Source organism: Cheilinus undulatus, linkage group 3 (assembly GCF_018320785.1).
Source record: "Cheilinus undulatus linkage group 3, ASM1832078v1, whole genome shotgun sequence".
Classification (NCBI taxonomy): Eukaryota; Metazoa; Chordata; class Actinopteri; order Labriformes; family Labridae; genus Cheilinus; species Cheilinus undulatus.
Genome location: NC_054867.1, coordinates 50,094,669 through 50,113,250, shown reverse-complemented (window position 1 = coordinate 50,113,250; position 18,582 = coordinate 50,094,669). Strand labels below are relative to the sequence as shown.

The window sequence follows — 18,582 nt, the reverse complement described above, 5'->3', positions numbered from 1 at the left end:
ACGACTCGACTTCTGGTCTATGAACAGACGGATAATTAGTGAACACGTGGAGAGAGTGGACGTTTGTCCTGCCTGTTCAAAATAACACACACAAACAGACCCGCAGGAGTAAAGGGCCTTTAAAACTCAGGAAGATGACGTTTAAGAATTATAAAACCAGTTCCAAAATAAGAGCAGGTAGTTACAAATTAAATTCAAAATTTGACATTTCTAAGGATCATGTTAGTGCCGTACCCCCAACGATGCAACTGTTCCCTGTTTTATTGACTGAGATAAATCATAAACCTTTGGGAATTTACAAAGATGGCAAAAAAGCTTTTTATTCCTAGTTTTAATGTCGTTTGTTAAGTTTGATTCCACCATGTCGAACATTTTGTCCTCATTGTAGATGCCCTGATTGTGGAAGTCAGTGCAGATACCCATGTTTACAATAACATTTAGCCCATTAGTCTCCAACTTAGGGTCTGGGACGCCCTAAGGGGAGAGCGCCAAGTATCTCAGGGGGAGTTGAAAGGCTTATTCTGTTCTAAGGGTGTCAAAATCATATTTACACATATTAACTATGATCCTATTAAAAATACTTATGAAATAGTTTGTATGAGGGGCTTTGATAGACCTCTAGAAGGAGGTCATTCTTTTTTCATTGTGTGACGCAGTGAACATTTATGCTGACTTTTCTCACAGATACAAGTTAGAAGGAGCACCAAGGCTGAAAGCCTGGGGTTTGATGGTTTAGCTGATTGCAGACGCCCAGGTTTTTTTCATCACTTCTTTACATCTACTAACCTTGTAAAGCAGATGGATTCGCCCATTTCCTTGTTTCTCACTAGCGAATCCATCTTGCAAAGCTCCCGTCTGAACAGTTTGGATCCGCTCAGAAAGTGACAGGACCAATCAGCGTCGAGGGGCAAACTTCGGGTGCGGCAGAGTCGTGACATAAGCAAGCAACAACAAGAGGCCAGTGCAATTACGGTGGAAGGAAGTGCCGGTTTTATCAGAACTTGACAACATTTCTTTGTTATAAGAAAAAAAAGAACAGCAGTGAGTCATTTTCTTTTCAAAAACGACAAAAGTCGTGTACTGACAGATCTATAGTTGCCATGGTTCGTGTCATGTAGCTCTCTATGGAGTATGGCCTGTAAAGATGTGACACACAGAACGTTCATCCAGTCACCCTCTGAGTTTTTTTTGAAGGCTCTGCCCTTCCCTAAACGCTGTCTGTGAGAGGTTTACCAGAAGGATGTGTGAATTAAATCCATCTGGTGTGTCAGGTTATACTTTAGTACATCACTGAATTTTTCCAACAGGCCTTCCTACCTGCCAGCAACAAACCTCTTCTCTTCTCTTCTCTTCTCTTCTCTTCTCTTCTCTTCTCTTCTCTTCTCTTCTCTTCTCTTCTCTCTACTGCTGATATTGATGTTGAGCTGATCCCTAGTCCTTTCTAGGAATGGATATTTAAACCTGGGTACATAAAAACCTGGTTCAGTATTTTTCAGAATCCAGGAATTAGTAACGCTGTAGCTTATCAACACTGTTATCCAGTCTCAGGTTCTGTAATACAACATTAGTTTATGAGATGAGATTAGAATAGAAAACCAGTATCGACATGGTACCAGTACCAACACATCCAATAACTATTGGACAGAATAACAACATGGATTAACTTCATTTTGATACCCTGCCATTCAATGAGAGGCAAGACATATGTTCTAGTTACACCAATTTCCTTTTATATCCTGTATAGGCACTTTCTAAGGATATTTCTGCAAATCACCAGACAGATTTTATTCTCACGCTGACTTTCAGCGTTCAACTTTTTCCCTTTAAAGTATCAAATTAGACACTGTTTAGGTACCGGCACTGTATAAAAAGTATCGATTTAGCACCATTATTGGAAAAAACCCAAACGATACCCAACACTTCTCCACAGTCCAGTGTCAGTCTGCATTACTCTTATTGACTTTAGACTCTGTGATGTGAGGCTAGCATGCACCTGCTTGGCCATGGAAACCCATCCATGAAGCTCCTGCTGCTCAGTCTTTGTGCTTACATTAGTGCCAGTGAAAGTTCAGAACTCTTTAGCAATGGAATCAGCAGAGCGTTGGTGACTTCTTTTTCATCTTCAACCTTTGCTTAGCATATGTGGTGCTTGACTTCAATGCCAGAGCCCAGTTTGGAGACTGTGGTGCATTTGAAGAACAACTAGTCCAGTCTGGTCTGATACACCAGGGTGTATACATCCAAGAGTTATTTGATTTCTTTCTACATTATCTAGGTGTTTTAGTCTTGATTCAGCATGATTTCAGTCAGACTACCATGTTAACATGCATTTAAAAGTCAGGCTATAGTTGGACTCATAAAATAATAAGGCATTTTAAGTTGTTTCTGCTCCTCCTGTGGATCAGATGTAGCTCCAACAGCAGACCATTTCACCGTCATGTTTGGATGAAGCTGTGAGCGTATCATTACAGGGCCACGCCCCCCAGATTGAGAAGCAGCGACCTCAGAGCTCACAGAGCAGCACCGAGGAGAACCCGGCTCCTAACAGGCTCAGAGTCTGTGTGAGACCATGACACAACACTAACCAGTGAGAAATGGAGGACAGTCTTTGATGTGCACTTACATAATCGCTGCTGATGGGCTGGAATGCCACACTTTGGTCACACACTCCTCACTCACACATACAGACATAAAAACACACACTGATGCACGCTGGTTCATGGTGGTTTCAGCCTCGCTTGTTGTTGATTGGCTCTCAGAGCTGCAGAGTGTTCTGTCCTGGTTCTCAAGCAGCGTCTCTCTCACTGTGGACTTTAGGATGATAAAAACTTTAGTGTCTATGTTTAGATCTTTACTTTTCCTCATTTATAGTCACCATAACTGACTTTATTGTGTTGTGTCTCTTCCAAAGGAGGGTTGTTTATACACGCTTTAGGGTTGTTTAAAATGTCAATACCACATCTTCAGTATGAAACAATCTTTTATATGTTGATGGTCCACAATATGAAAGTCCAGAAGTATTTTATAGGACAGGTAAAGGAATGACTCCATCATAAATGGCAGGCAGACCCCATCATACCTTGTTTCATTACCAGCATATTTGTGCAACACATTGTGTAGAACTTTTTGTAAATTTTGGTGATTGAAATCAAGAAATGTCTTTAAATCGGGGTGTATTTAGGATGTCATTTTTGTTGCAATAACGTTAATTCAGTTGAGAATGTTTGTTTTTTACTGGAATCATATCAGAGTTTAAAAAAAATCTGGTAAAATGATAGACTTATCAGACACCGTGTGTCTGTAGGGCAGAGACAGAAGAGAACCCTGCACATTCAGTAGGGTACACAAATTAGGGGTCGACTAATTTTGATTTTTTGATACCCATTACTAGAAGTTCCTGACTAACAATCAATATTTGGAAGTTTTATGCATTTCTTATGATGTACAAAATGTACCTAATGTGGCAGAAGTAAGATTGCATGATCAGAAAATGAAGAAAAATTTTCAGCCCTAGCTCTATCAGCATGAGAAGCAGCACAGAGCAACACAGTAGATGCAGATAAACAGGAAATGATGTCATACGCACACCTTGTCAATGGTACCCAGGCTTAAGTGCAGATTGGCCAGTACTCATGTGACATCTAGCCAATCAGAATGTGTATAACGAACATTTATTGAGACTGGAGAGTAAAAATTAAGCCAAAAGGGAAGACACTTTTTCAGTGGAACCAAAAAAAGGGACATTTTGATTTATTAACTTCATCAACACGTCTGAAAATAACAAACTCAGTGAGTAAATTTATAATACTATGTAAACCATTTATCCTGTCAAATATTTTAGTCATTTATACAGTTTATAGTAGGGCTGGGTATTTTCAACAGCCTCACAATATGTGAAAATACGTATTAAGATACAGAGACCACACTAATTGTGGCACATGTTGATTTTAGATATTATTTCTGACATAATAGACATGACCTACACTGAATTCACCACAGCTTCTGTTCTTTATTGTCGAGGAAAACAGAGGAGGTATTGTTTTAAAGTTCTTGAACCTTAAATTCAGATCCTCAGAGATCTAAGTAAATTAAAATAGTCTATTTATCATCATGTAGCTATTAATAAATGCAAATACAGTAATATTAAACATTTTAGACCTAATACGGCCCTCTCTGTTGTGTCTTTAGCTGTTGTTTTTTACACTTATCATGTAACATTGTGTTTTCTTTTCACTATATGCCCACTTGCATTTATAAGAATAAGTTTTTGCTTTACACCTGCATAAAATGTAGTCGCTGTTTCTGTAATGAATTGATGATGGTTGGGGCGACACACATTAGCCAGATGAGTCTAGCTGTTGCTGCAAACTGCTACTAAGCAAGGAGCTGAGTGTGGATGAAGATTGGTGTTGCTGCAGTGTTTTACCTTGTTTATTGCACTGTTTGCATGACACATATCACACTCCAGATTCTGGACCTTTAAAGAAACTTTAAATAATCCAGAATCTTTGCTTTTAGTCTTGCTAGCAGTAGATAAAACTGCAATCCATGTTACCCCGTGTGAGTACCACCTCTGACTTGTTTTGGTTGAGTGAGGTGTGTACAACATCATACAGTGTTACGATTGCTGCCATCGCATGGTTCTTTTAAAACTGCACCATGGAGGATGTTTATGCTTCATCTGCCTTACAGCATTTACAGCTGTATCGATATATGGCCCTATTGATTTTTAGCACAGGCCTAGTATATAAATATGTAAAGATATATATATATGTTAGTGAGCAGAAATAAATGTTAAACAACAGCAAGAAGCTTAATTTTTGACGTAAAACCTTGCCCCTCAAATAGTGTGTTTATGCCTATGTGGTCACCTCTCTCATGCATGGTTAATGATTTTATACTGATTGTGGCTCACCCAAGAATCACCTTTGTTTCATAAGCTTGTGTGGTAACATATGCGCCTCATGCCATGTCCTCTCCACAACTTCCATCTGCCCTTCTATTGTGTTAATCTGTAAAACATCCAAAGACTGTGGACTGTTGTTTTCTGCCTGTGTTTAAGGTTTAACCATGACAGATTTAGTGAGGTTTCCGTTTTTCATCAGCATTCTGGTTGTGAGGGAATGAGCTGTTTTGATCGTGTCATTGCTCATAAACTCTTAAATCTGCTATTTGTCATGTGTGGGCTTTCTCACATTTTCAGCATCTATTACTATTTAAAAGGAATCTTTTGGTGTAATCCAGGCTTCACTCAATGCTTCATTAAGTTTAATTATCACAATGTTTTGAGTCAGCGATCTTTGCCTGGTTATAGCTTTGATTTCCAGTTATTATTTTGAAGCCTTTACTAAGACTCCTGTTTTTACCTCAAGCAAAGTGGGTAGTGGGGAGAGACTGACCGTCAGACAGATCTATTTTGGGCTGCAATATGTTTGGCCTCAGTGATATGATAATCTGAGAAACATATGGTATTTTCATGTTTTATTTTTATCCCAGCTGATTTGTCACGCCCTCTGGTCTGAGTGTTAATAAGTGTTATCAGCAGGTTTATGTTTGAGGATGTTAAAGGTGGAAAATTACTCATCCATCTATCAGTAGACAGGGTTTTAAATGATGCTTTTCTTACCTTTGTTGGATTGATGGGAAAGTATTCATTGATTTTTCTACCTAGGAGTCCTGATCTCTAAGCAAACAGGTTAGGGAGTTCAGATATTTACAGACTAATTATAAATCCCTGAGGTGAAGCATGAACTGATAATCAGTTTATATCGTAACGACCTCAGTGGATCAGCGTGCTACTTTAATAACTGAAGATCAGAAACTCTGCTTTAATTGGCCCAATTAGTCTGAGTGCCGTTAATCTAAAGGAATCTGCTCTGATCTCTCCTCTGATGTTTAAATGCTAGCTGGAGTCTTTTTTCTTCATTATTCTGGTTTATTAAAGTCTGTTTTTCTGTTTCTTCTGCAGAGCATGTTTACATCCCTGTTTCCATGGTAACCAGAGAGGAGCATGCACGTCCGGGTCAGGAGTTAGCCTCAGTATTCATCTCTTACGCCTGCCTCCTGTGAGAACTACACTACCCAGAATCCCTGTGAACTGACGACACAGGTCGACATTAAGATCAGTTTAAGATTAAATAAAAGAACACTCCTAGGAACAAAAGCTACAAAACTTCAACAAGAACTACAACTCTGCTGTGAAGAGGACCAACATGGCCAACAACACGGCAGATCACCCTCCGGGGAACTCGGTTGCCGAGGGCAACCATGACGGAGACTTTGGGCTGACCATGACAGACCTGAGGGGTCTGATGGAGCTGAGGAGCGCAGAGGCCGTCAACAAGATACAGGACACGTACACGGACGTGCAGGGGATCTGCCGCCGCCTCAAAACGTCGCCCATAGAAGGTAAGAGATGAAGAAGTCTGCCCGATGATTGACCGCATGCAGATTTCCTGGTTTCTCAGGGAAAGCCGTTCATATCAGTGCAGGAAATAAAAACAATACAAGGATTTCCTTATAGATATCTTTCTCTAAAAATGCGTCTCAAAGGTTTTGTTTTTTCAGCACAAGTATTTAGACATTCAGCAAACACATAGCATCCATAAACTTTAAAGAAATCATTATCTATATGTAAATAGATTTTACTGACTCTATATTCTAATACAAGGGCATCCAGACTTTTTCCACTGAGGGCCACATATAGAAATATAAAAGAATGGTGGGGCCACATTCCTCCTCCACCTTAAGGATAAATAATAGGCATAAGGCAATCAATTTAAGAATTTTGGAGAGGCCAGTCAGATTTCAGGGGACCCTGGTTGGTGTTGGCTACCACTGGCAATGCACCCGGAATGCTGTTGGTACTGCTATTTGCTGTGGTAATCAATTAGGGCTTTATACATCAGTATATCATTTTTATTTTGGTTGCCAATATGTTAACCATTTACAGTGTCATCTTAGTTTAATCACAAATTTTAGAAAACACATCAATAAATTCTACTTGTCAAAATGTTTGTTTACAGAATTAGCATGGCAGCACCGTCTTATGCTGAATCTAAGAAGTATGAAAAAGTCAAGCAAAAGCTTCATGTTCTAATGTGGGGCTCATTTTTCCATTTTTGGTCAAAACGGGAAAATGAGATAACAAGAGTTTTTCCCGATTTTTGAGTCTGGTGTCAACGAGGAAACGGATCTGCAAGAAAATACACTGACTGGCTTGGCACGGCCAGAGGTCATAGTGGAGAAGCCCAAAACAGGAGTTAAAGAACTATAAACTGTAATTTCCAAATTGTAAACATCCTGTTTCTGATTCATCAGGTATCCAGCATCAAACCAGCATAGTTTCAGTATTGAGTACTGTGACACTAAGGTATTGAAGTTAAAAGTTTGGTATTGTGACAGCCCTACTGTGGACACACACACACACACACACAGTCAAAATCTCCCAATGTAAGGATGTGTAAAAGAGCATCTTTGAGGATCCACCTGTCCTAAAATCTTCTAGAAATGATCAGGAGTGTCCATGTGAAAAGGCTCACAGACTCACATCAGGCGATGACAGAGGCGTTAAACAGCGATGATTACCACATACAGCCAGACTACATTTCTGGTAAAACTGAGACACGGTCGATATTCGGTGCTGATAGATGATCAGTTGGGGTTTCACTCAGAGATTCATAGGAGTCCAGAAAATGGCTGACAGGCAGCTGTTTGAGTCTGCCTCTCTCATCTTTTGATCCTTCTCTCTCTCTCTCTCCGTGTGTTTTTATGAGTGTGAGTGTGTTTACAACCACGGGTCCATTCCAGGATTGAAATTAGTTCCAGCCCGTTCCCCTAATGGCTCCATAGATCATTGCTCTGTTCCATTTAGTAATCAGAGGACAGCTGTAGTCTCGTCCTCCACGCAAGAAAATTACTCACTTTAATGAAGAAACTGTAATTATATTTTCACTGCAGTGAGGGGAGGGGGGAGGAATGTGGGGGAGGGAAGCCCTGATGTAAGATTGAGGGCAAACACGCACGCTCGCAGTGATTGACTGTTACAGTGAACGGCTGTGAAGTAGGACAAATGTGTCAGAGCAGGTTCTTTACGCGGCAACTCTTCCTGCTGAGTACCTCGTCGGTTTTCAGCGTTTTCTCTATTTGACCACATTGTACCTCATCTCAACCCATCAATCTTTACTTCTATAGCACCTGTTTTAAGCCAAGTTATTTCAAGTTATTTACAAAGACCCAACATTTATCAGACATGAGCACAGCAGCATTTAGCAAAGTCATGGCAAGGAAACCGTCCCTTTATGAGGCAGAAACCTGGAGCAGAGACAGACTCTTGTTAGACAGATCTGCCCCAGCTGTCAGGGATGGAGAGAGAGACAGATAGAGCAACAATAAGAAGTAAGACAGGCTTATGGCTGCAATATGAGTGTTACTAGTAGGAATAACCATGTGTGATTAAATAGGCTGATAATGCTGCTGCTACCATTAGCAACTACTGTATAATGTTAATGAATAGGGAGGACTGACACTGGTTATTGTGGCAGTTAACTTGGGCAGCTTTTAAAACTATTTTGACAATTGTAATAATCTTAATACATAGCCAAATACCTAAAAAGTTGGTGCGTTGTGCAAGTGTGACTAAAAAGAGAATACAGTAATTCTCAAATCATTTTCAACCTATTTTCAGTTGAATACAGCACAAAGACAAGATATTTAATGATAAAATTAATAAACTTAATAATTTTTTAGAAATAAAAAGGACACATTCTGACTATTATTCCTGCAATGCATTAAAAAAACTGGGACGAGCATGTTTACCGCTGTGTTACATCATCTTTTCTTCTAACAACACTGCCAGCGTTGGGGGACAAAGACTGATCATTGAAATAGTGGAGGAGGAATTCTTTCACATTCTTTCTTGATGTACACCTTTAATTGCTCAACACTTGATCATATTTTATTTTTAAAATATGCCATATATTTTCAGTCGACCTACGGTCTGAGCTACATGGTGGTCAGTCAACCTGCCTTCTTTTCCTGTGAAGCCATGCTGTTGTAACTCATGCAGAATGTGTGATGCTGAAATAAGCAGACATGTCTGAAAAGGGTGTCTGGATGGAAGCATATGTTGCTCTCAAACTTTTATGTACCTCTCAGTGTTAATGGAGCCTTTACAGATGTGCAAGTCACCCCTATCATGGGCACTAATACACTCCCACACCATCACAGATACTGGCTATGGAATATTGCATTGAGAACAATCTAGATGGCCCTTTCCCCATTTAGCCCAGAGGGCTCAATTGCCATTATTTCCACAAACAATTTGAAATCTTGACTCATTAAACCACAGCACACTTTGCTGCATTTTTATCTGGTGGTCCTGTTTGATTGAGTGTGGTACACTTCAGTGGCAGTAGGCTTGGATGGTATCCACTTTTTGACATCGTCATACCCTCCCCACATTTTACCGGGGTATGTGGTATTACCGCCATGATACCATGGATCACATTATAGCCAGCAGGGCACTCAAGAACTTTGACTTTAGACAGACCTCACCGCTGTGCCAGGGAGCCAGGCCATTGTGCACTGTGCATGAGTTTAAATATGCCGGTATTGCTCTGAGTGCCTTCATCATTTGCCAAATTGAAATGAAACCATTAGCGGGATTTCATTTATCATGTTAAAGCATCTTCACACACTGGCAGTGGTGCTGCTGGTGGAGGGGGACAAATATTTTAAGGCAGTTCTTTAAAAAGCTGCACTCATTACATGGCACTGCCTTAATAACGGTATTTGAAGCAAAACTGTGGCCATTTTTTAATACTCCGGTATTAATAATATTATTAATATAATATTAATAATAATATTACCGCCCATTCCTGAGTGGTAGTGTTAATTTCATCGACAAAAACTATGACTAAAACTAAAAAATAGATCTGTGATGACTAAAACTGACAAAAACTAAGTTTAGTTTATTTTAGTTACCATGACTTGGTACCAAATTTAGACAAGAAAATAAATGCTTGGACTAAAAATAAAGACCAAAATGTGAGGACTTTTTACAGACTAAAACTAGACTAAAACTAAAAGGGTAGAAATCACTAAAATTGGACTAAAACTAAAATGCATTTTATTTAAAAACCAAAACTAAAGTTAAAAATAGCTGCCAAAATTAACACTATTCAGTGGTTCAGGCGTTCAGCGTTTCCGCAGACATCCGTACCCTGATTTGGTTCATGCAGAAAGTGACTTTTAAGCAATCAGCGAACTGCAGTGTGTCTGTTGTGTGTGTAGCTGTGTTTAAGGAGGGCTAGGGAGGCTTGGCAACCCTACAAAAGGGTGCCAAAAAAGTAGGAAGGAATGGGTTGGTTATTTGAGAGTGGTCTGGCTGCAGATCGTACATTTCTGGCAGCCACTCTCACAGACTGTTCATCAGAGACAGCGTTTATCTCAATAAGGAAATTCCATAATTCCAGCTTTTGCAACTTTTGCAAATTGAAAATTGCAGCATGCCATATTTTGATTTTATCTAATTTCCGATAAATTGCCCAACCCTACTAGCTACATAATCAACATTACTGCATTAGCCAATGTAGCCAAGTTAACTTTAGCAATGTGAGCTCAAGCAAATGATGCTAAAGCTAATGTAACTACGATAACATACCTACATAGCTTACATAGCTGCTTTGTAAGTTAGTTTTACCTATGCTAGCGATGTAGCTTTGTTATCTATAGTTAATTTAGCATTAGCAACATTAGCTTTAGCTACATAGCTCTCTTGTTGACATAGCTTATGCAGCTATCGGAGCTACATAAGCTACATTAGCTGCATTTACATGGAGGATGAGGTTTTTCCTGTAAGCGGACTGTTTACTCTGCTTTAGTAAATAAGGGTTTGCATGTCAGGTTTTTAACTTTTAACTTACCCTACCTTAAAACTTAACCTAACCTTAAATGGAAATTACATTTAATTTAGTTTGAAAGTTTAGCATGTTTTCCATTTTGAGATATCTAGCATCTCAGATAAACTGTCTCTGAGGGTGGTCGTCAGAAATGCACGGGCTGCAGCCTGACTGTGATGGGTTATTTGGGCTGCTTTCCAACTTTTATAATGGAAACTAAATGCGTACCACGCCTCATGAAACTGAACCTGGCTGCTCAGTCGTATTAGATGAGCTCAGACCAAGATAAGTGGGTGGGGCTTTTAGGTCTGATATATGTCTTTGACTTGGAAAGGTAGAGTCTTGACTTACATTTGTAGATGTAGTGACGTTCTGTGTTAACTGACAATGGTTTTCTGAAGTGCTGTCAAGTCCACATTGTAATATCCATCACAGCAAGATGGTTTATAATTCAGAGCTGCCTGAAGTTAAGACGGTTCAGTGTTGGTTATCATTGTTTTTATTCACATTTTACACAGCGTCCTAAACTGTCCATGCCAACAGTCCAGAGGTGTTCAGGATCTTCTAGGATGATTTAAAGTCAGTGACATGCTTTAGTTAATGAAGTGGTGTTGTACTGAATATTGTCACTGCTGTGATTCAGTCATTGCCAGAACCCAAAAACAACCTTTTTAACAGTCTAAGATGACAATTAGCTGTAGAGCTCATCAGCAGTAGCATCATGTTAGCAGTCAGAGTTCACACCGTTATATTTAACTGTCTGCATAAGTGCTGTGATAATGAGATCTCTATTCTGCTGCTGCTTTCTCTGAGCTCACTGAGTTTAACCTGGACTCACTCACTCTCACACAGACGTCAGTCAGCTGTAGCTTTGATCCCCGCCGGTTAATGTGTATTGATGAATCAGTCTGCTGCCTCTTTGAAACTCATTGATCGTCAGCATTTTACAAAATCTGAGCATATTTCATGTTGAGAGGACACGCTGCCTCCTGGCATGAGTCGCTCTGACAGATGTAAACTTTATTTACAAAGGACCTGAGCTTCACAAAGAGACACATACAGAGCTGAAAATAAAGGTTTATTTTAGGAAAATGCTAATGAACGTCTGCACGTTCTGTCAGCGCTCAGGTGAGACAAAGACAGGAGATGATTTATTTTAGACCATCACTTTTATTTCCTCATGTGAGATTAAATCTCTGCAGAAAAACATCCAGCTCTGAGAGCTGAAAGTAGCAGATAAAAATGGATTAGAGTGTCACAGTGTGACTTATCATTTGATCTTCAAATGTTTATGCTAATTTAAAGCACCAACAGCTCTTGACTGTATGTGCTGCTTCTCTCATGTGCTGATGATTTTTCCTCCTGCAGATCAGGAACATGCGATGAGACAAAACTAGTCAGAAGAGTATGGGACAGAAGTTCATGTTTCTATGTGGGCTCTTCTGACAGGATTTTCTATAAACCTTTAATAGCAACCAGAACAACATCATGGTATGTTTGCCCCTTAAGCTATGTCTGAAATCAGTCCTTTTAAAGAACTGAGGCTTTTTAGGCTGCCCCATAGGTCCACATAACCCCTCAGAAAAGTATCTATGCCTCAAAATAACAGAGACTGTGGGGCCTGTGGTTGGTCAGCAGGTCAGCATTGTTTACTGGTAGCCTAACAGTAATGTACAGGCAAGTAGTTTGTGTTTTAGAGTGAGATACATGGCTGCAGACGGTGATACAACCATTCAGATCTACTCACAGACATCCCAAAATCTCAGACGTGCATTCCCACATCCCTATGTTTCTCTAAGTGGTCAAACCAGTGTTAAAACATTCCCCTGTCCTCTGGTGCTGGGCGATTAATTGAGTTTTCAATCACAATTATGATTTTATAAAAACAAGATAATCAACATTAGATGATTGCTGCTGCATGCTGTGATGAGCTTGGTTTGCAGTGTGTGGTAAACAGAGTGCATGCATCACCTTTAGTGCTCATAGTGTTATCAGTGAACATGCAGTATTTTTTTGGTGAATTGACATTTCAAATAAAAACTTCACCCTGAAACCACTGGCTGAGTGTATCTGTGAGGTATAAAGAGATGAAAACCATTAAAGCAAATTCACTGTCTGCTGGTCAATAAGAATGTCTGTCCACTTCCACAATATGCCTCAAAGTAAATACGCGATCTGTCCTTTAAGTGATGAAACAATCCACATTTTTAAACAATACTTCTAATTTGAAGTTGTTTCTGGAGCAGCTATTTCATCATTGAAGTCACTTTGTAAAGTTGTTTGGACCTTTCTTCACGTCCTGGTGTTTATGATTTATTTATAGATGATTTAACGCTTTTAAATCATCAGGTTATAGTAATACTTATTCAAGAGCTTTTTTTTTTTGCCTTCTCTTGCAGCACATGCGATATAATTTTTTTCCTCTGTATGTTTAAGCTCATGTTTTTACATGTTAAAAGAATGTTTCCTGAGATCCGAAAAGTAATTCAAACCATGGCTATAAGGTATGGCAGTTAGTCTGAATGAAGAATCATCGATTTGTTTTTATTGATGTGCACTGATTTTTAGTTGAGTACACGTCTCTTCAGCTTTTCCTGTATAGAATCATGAATCAGTGATCTGTTTGGGCCTTTTTATTTGAATTTCTGCCTATATGCAGACGTGAAATCAGTAAATAATCAATTATTGATCTCAATATCAGTTAAAATGAGCATGATTACCCATGCTGATGAAATCGACAGGGGGTTATGTAAAGGGTACTGTATCTTTTTTGTTTCTATGTTTGTTTGTTTGTATGTGTACAAGATAACTTGAGAACGGCAAGTTGGATCTTCACCAAACTTTCAGGGAATATTAGGATAGGGACAGGGAAGAATCAAGTAGATTTTGGTGATGATCCGCACACCCGTTCGGTTTTTCTCGCACTTCGAATTTTGAATACCATAATAATCAATGGGAGCGTGAGTTCCTCGTGGCGCTGCTTAGGCATGGGTCTGCCGCCTCAGACGGCCATTCTAGTTGTGAATTTAGCCATAATTTGTCAGTTCTACTTAGACATAAATCAGTATCACAAAGCCCTAAACACATTGGCGCCGTCTGATGCACATCTAAATGGTGACCCTCATTATTTTCTATTAACAAACCCACAGCTGCATGTGGATGTGCAGGGCAAAGGCACTTTAGACCACTGCTCTGTTCTCGGCATGGCTAGCCATGGCTGCTGTAGTGGCAGCTATGTTTGAGAGTTACAGAAATTTAGCAGCATCTTTTGTCCAAGGTGTAGATTTATTAAAGTCCTCAGCCTCAGGACTGGCCCAGCTGTGGCTGGAGGGGAGTTTGACTGTTAACACACTGCTGTCAGGGTATGCTAGGGGTGGCAATTGAGGTGCGTCATGTGACGTGATGGTGCAGTGTGGCGCTGGTGTGTTTTAGGCTTTAGAACCAGCTTAAATGATAGAAACCATGTTTGATGTATCTTTACTTGACTCATGTCTCATCTGTTAACATGGAGGAGGTGGGGCTTATGACCCAGAATGCAGCTAGTCAGTAGCAGGAGAGGGAGCTCTATATATTTTGGCTTCACCTTTGGTGAGCTGTCATGTCGACCATCTTTTTATATTGACCACACTCAGTTTTCAAGTCAAGATAAGATATTTTAAATATTTATCCATTATAAATTCAAAATTTTAAAAAGAATTCAAGTGGAAGTCATCGTTAGAATCATTTAAATGATGCCCATCCCAGACAGAGTGACCCTTAATAATGATTTTCTAGAACACCTGTTCATAAAAAGCATCTAATCATAATCCCGGGTTAATCTGAGGTCTGAGTCAGTCCACGCTCTCTCAGGATTCATGTTTGAAGGTTCAGAGGTTCCTTGGCCTGCTGCCATGTCAGATCTTGGAGAGCGGCGTGGTGTGAGAAGTCAGCCACCAATCTGAGATCCTACTTGAGCTGCGTGACCTGAGTCTCATTTACTGTAATAAACAGTCCCATAAACACGCAGAGATACACACACAGCCTGAGGTCATCCATGCCTCTGCCAGTTGAAGCAGAATGCTCCTCTGAGCGATCAGTGAGCGGGATAAAGACGCCGAGACATGCAACGCTCTTCATGTCTTTCTTTCTGTCTTTTTCCTTTCTTTATGCTCCGTTTTCATTCGTTCACATCTCTTGAAGGAAAACAAAATAACATGCTTTCTGTCCTCGACTTTGAATTCCCTCTGCAGATTTCCAAAAATATCCAAGATAAAGCAGAGAAATGCACATCCACTTCCTCCTCCTTTACCTGCGCATGCAAATAGGTAGAAGCTTGATTTTGCTCTGTAGCCACACTTCCATCGTAACTCATGGAAAGCAATGCAGTGAAAGGTGTATGCATCCTTTATTGCCTGTTTACTGATGCATCAGGCCCTTAAATTAAGTAAATCCCCGCCGACAGTAAGGAAAAGTCTGCCTTTACCCCAGACGAACCAGCAGTCTGGCACACAGCTTAAAAAGAGATGTGAAATATGTCGTTTGGTGGTGTTGTGTGTTTCTGATTTATTGGCCTGAGGCTTTATGGAGCTCAGTGGTTGCATCATTCTGCAGCAGAGGATGTGAGTGAGTGTATTAAAGGCAGGTTTTATATCCTGTAGACAGCAGCATGAGGAGACTGAAGATTGGAAAACTGTTTTCAATCTCCCATCTTGCTGTTAGCCTCTAAATGAAACTCTTCTGTTCAATCTAATGTCCTTTTATCAGCTGAGATGCCGGTGCTTGTTCCTACAACCACATCTAAAAGTAAAGTTTGTGAAAAACGATGCTAGAGGCTGCTGTCGATGTCTGTGTCCCGTCTCTTGTTACCTCTCCAAGAAGGAAACGCTTCACCATCACTTAAGAGGGCTTTTTCCTTGTTGTTCAGCTCTTTCCTCTGAACACCGAGATACTTCTGTAATCCTTTAACTCCATTTTTCTTGGATGCTTTTTCAGCTTTCCATCCATATTCTAGGATCACTTTCTGGATGTTTGAGAAGAGCTGGATGCGGTTTGTGTTCTCCTTGGTGCACAAAGCCAGAAAAGTTTGGCGAGACTACCTGCATCTCTGCGTGCATCATCCCAGCCTCTTTCATCTCTGATATCAGATTTTTAGCATGCCTGAAGTTCCGTTGGATCTTCATGTATTGATTTAGTTTTGAAATTTGTTTTTTGAATGAAGTCACTGTCTCTGTTTTTATACTTCATGATTTTAACTTGCTGAAAAGCAGAATTCCAGCTTTACAAAACAAATCAATTGGCCAGAGTCTGTCATCAGACAGACCTATCTTGCAAGACTTCCTGGTCAGAGAACGAATAGACCAGTCAGCGTCATCAATAATGATGAGGCAGTAGCTGTGGGCCTGATTTAGTTTAACTTACTGCAAGCCTGTAAACAACAGTGGCAGGTGAAGAGATCAGCATGGATGCAGCTATAGGTGTAACTTCAGGCTAGCCGATAATCACTGATGCATCAGCTAGGCAAAAGTAAATAAATAATCAAATAAAGATGTTCTTATCTCCACATCTGACATAGCTACGACTGATTTCCAGGCTCAACTCAACACTGAGAATGTTTCAAAGAAACACACGTCCTCACGATTTTACTTCTATCAGTCTGCTGACAGAAGATTTTTCTTAGTAGAGCCAAAGGAAATATTTCCTATAAACTGACATGATGTTATCTGATAAATATTAATGTGTTTCTAACAGAGCCTAAAACGCCCCTGCCTTGCTCCACTGTCTTTAATTATGGAGTCTTTCTGTCAAATTAGCAACCCACATTTTTAATTTACTGAACAGTACTTTGATTGTTTTCTTTACATGGATGATTATGACACAGTCAAGTGAGAAAAGTTGAAGCACACTGAGAGAATTATCACCTGCAGGGCGGGGACAGCTCAGTTTTACATCACCTCTCAGTGCATGAAGGGATATTCTGTTTATTCAAAGAAAGCTTGTCTGCTAAAATGATGTTTTTCTATAAGCTGACTGTCCGTGATAACTTATAGGTTTACAGTCTGATCCCAGATGGCTCTCTGTCTCTCTCTTTTCATTGAGAAATCTGTTAATGAAGCGGCTGTTCAGTCAGCTGAGCGACTAGTTTGTTTCCTGTTGCTCCTTCATGTCTTTGGTCCGTCCTATTTACTGAAGTACTGAACAATGTTTACATTCCCTGAGAACGTTACGTGATTGTAATGACTATTCCAGTTATTAGTCAAGCCCTCAGGCTTTGGTAGGGAAAAGTAAATGTTGTCTTTGTTAAACTTTCTATTTTGGTTGTGAAACAAATGAAATAATATATTAGTTTTTTTTTTTTAATCAATAATTATCTTTGATAAGTAACCATGGTATAAATTGGTCAATTTCCTTTAAAACTTGAGTATGTAGCATTCAATGAGAGCTGTGTAGAATCAACTCTACTCTCCGTCCCTTCCTGTTCTTCTCCGTGTTTGAGCTCCGTAGCTCCGCCCCTCTTCTCACATACCTCCATGCAAATGTGCATGTCCGCTGGATCGAATACTGACAGTGGCAAAGCTCTCGTGGAGTGATTTTGCTTCGCTTTACCACTTCAAATTAATGACTGGATTACTGGCAAGAAAACACTTCATCTCAGCATGAACAAATTCTACATAGGACCAAACAGCGCTGGTAACTCCGCAATTGTATCAACTTCTTACTGAGCTGAGAGGCCAATAGGAACGCTACTACAGCGGCCAATAGGAACGTTCCCTCTGACCTGAACCATGATTGGCTGCGGGTGCTAGCCTCTTCATTGGCTGGATCATTGTCCCTTGCTGGTTTTCCTCAAGTGAGAGTGCAGTGCGAGGAGGCAGTGCAGAAATATGTTATTCTGTTAGATGGCTTCAATAACAAGACCCTGATAGGTTGTGTTGTTTTTGTGGGCATACGATACTAAAAATAAATCGCTTACTACAGCTTTAAGGTGTCCAATTATCAGAGATTAATGGACTCCATGGAAGCAACTGTTCAGGGCTCTACATTTCCCATTCATCCCTGAAATTATAGTACAATTGAAAGCATTAACCCTGCACCCCTGAGGATATAGATGATTAACTTAATTTGCTAATTTCTTTAGATATCAATATCATGCTGATAGCATCGTGCATCCCTAGTATGCCATATATTTGCTCTGATTGGCCCATAGTAAATGTAACAGACAGACCAAACACTGCCTATGGGTTATTGCTGACACAAATGTGGAGTAGCAAAGGAAAAGCAATAAATACTGAAATGCAAGGAAGTGAAATGGTTGGAAACCAAACATCAAGTGTATCTGCACGTAAAAAGAATTCCAGTTCTGGTTAAGTGTAACTTTGAAAAGTCTTTATGGGTCGCAAAAAAACAGCTTTATGTCAATAAAGAGGTACATATTTTCTCTGCCAAGGTCTAAAAGAAGCTCAGCGTTAGTTCATGCAGGACACAGTAGTTAAATTTCCAGCTGGGATCAGCTCATTCCAGTTATTGCCTCCATACTCCCACAGCAAATCACAGCTCTTTCTCTCAACACAGCAGTGTATATACGTATAATTTACTTTTCACTAATCCCTGCTTGCATTAATGCTGATGCACCTTGCTGCTGCTAGCAAAGCTTAACCTCCTCCACCCCAGCCTGCTCCTTTATAGCATAAAGCTTGTTGCACTC

General features: G+C 40.0%; 1 protein-coding gene across 9 annotated transcripts in view; it reads left to right on the top strand.

The window, feature by feature from the left end:
• Positions 1-18,582, top strand: part of LOC121505643 (plasma membrane calcium-transporting ATPase 1-like) — a 205,307-nt gene that overhangs the window by 81,665 nt on the left and 105,060 nt on the right. For all 9 annotated transcript variants that reach the window (XM_041781184.1, XM_041781167.1, XM_041781175.1 and 6 more), the window contains one exon: positions 5,969-6,408. In XM_041781184.1, coding sequence (XP_041637118.1) covers positions 6,213-6,408 — 196 coding nt within the window. In that variant the 5' untranslated portion in view covers positions 5,969-6,212. The remainder of the gene's footprint in view (positions 1-5,968; positions 6,409-18,582) is intronic.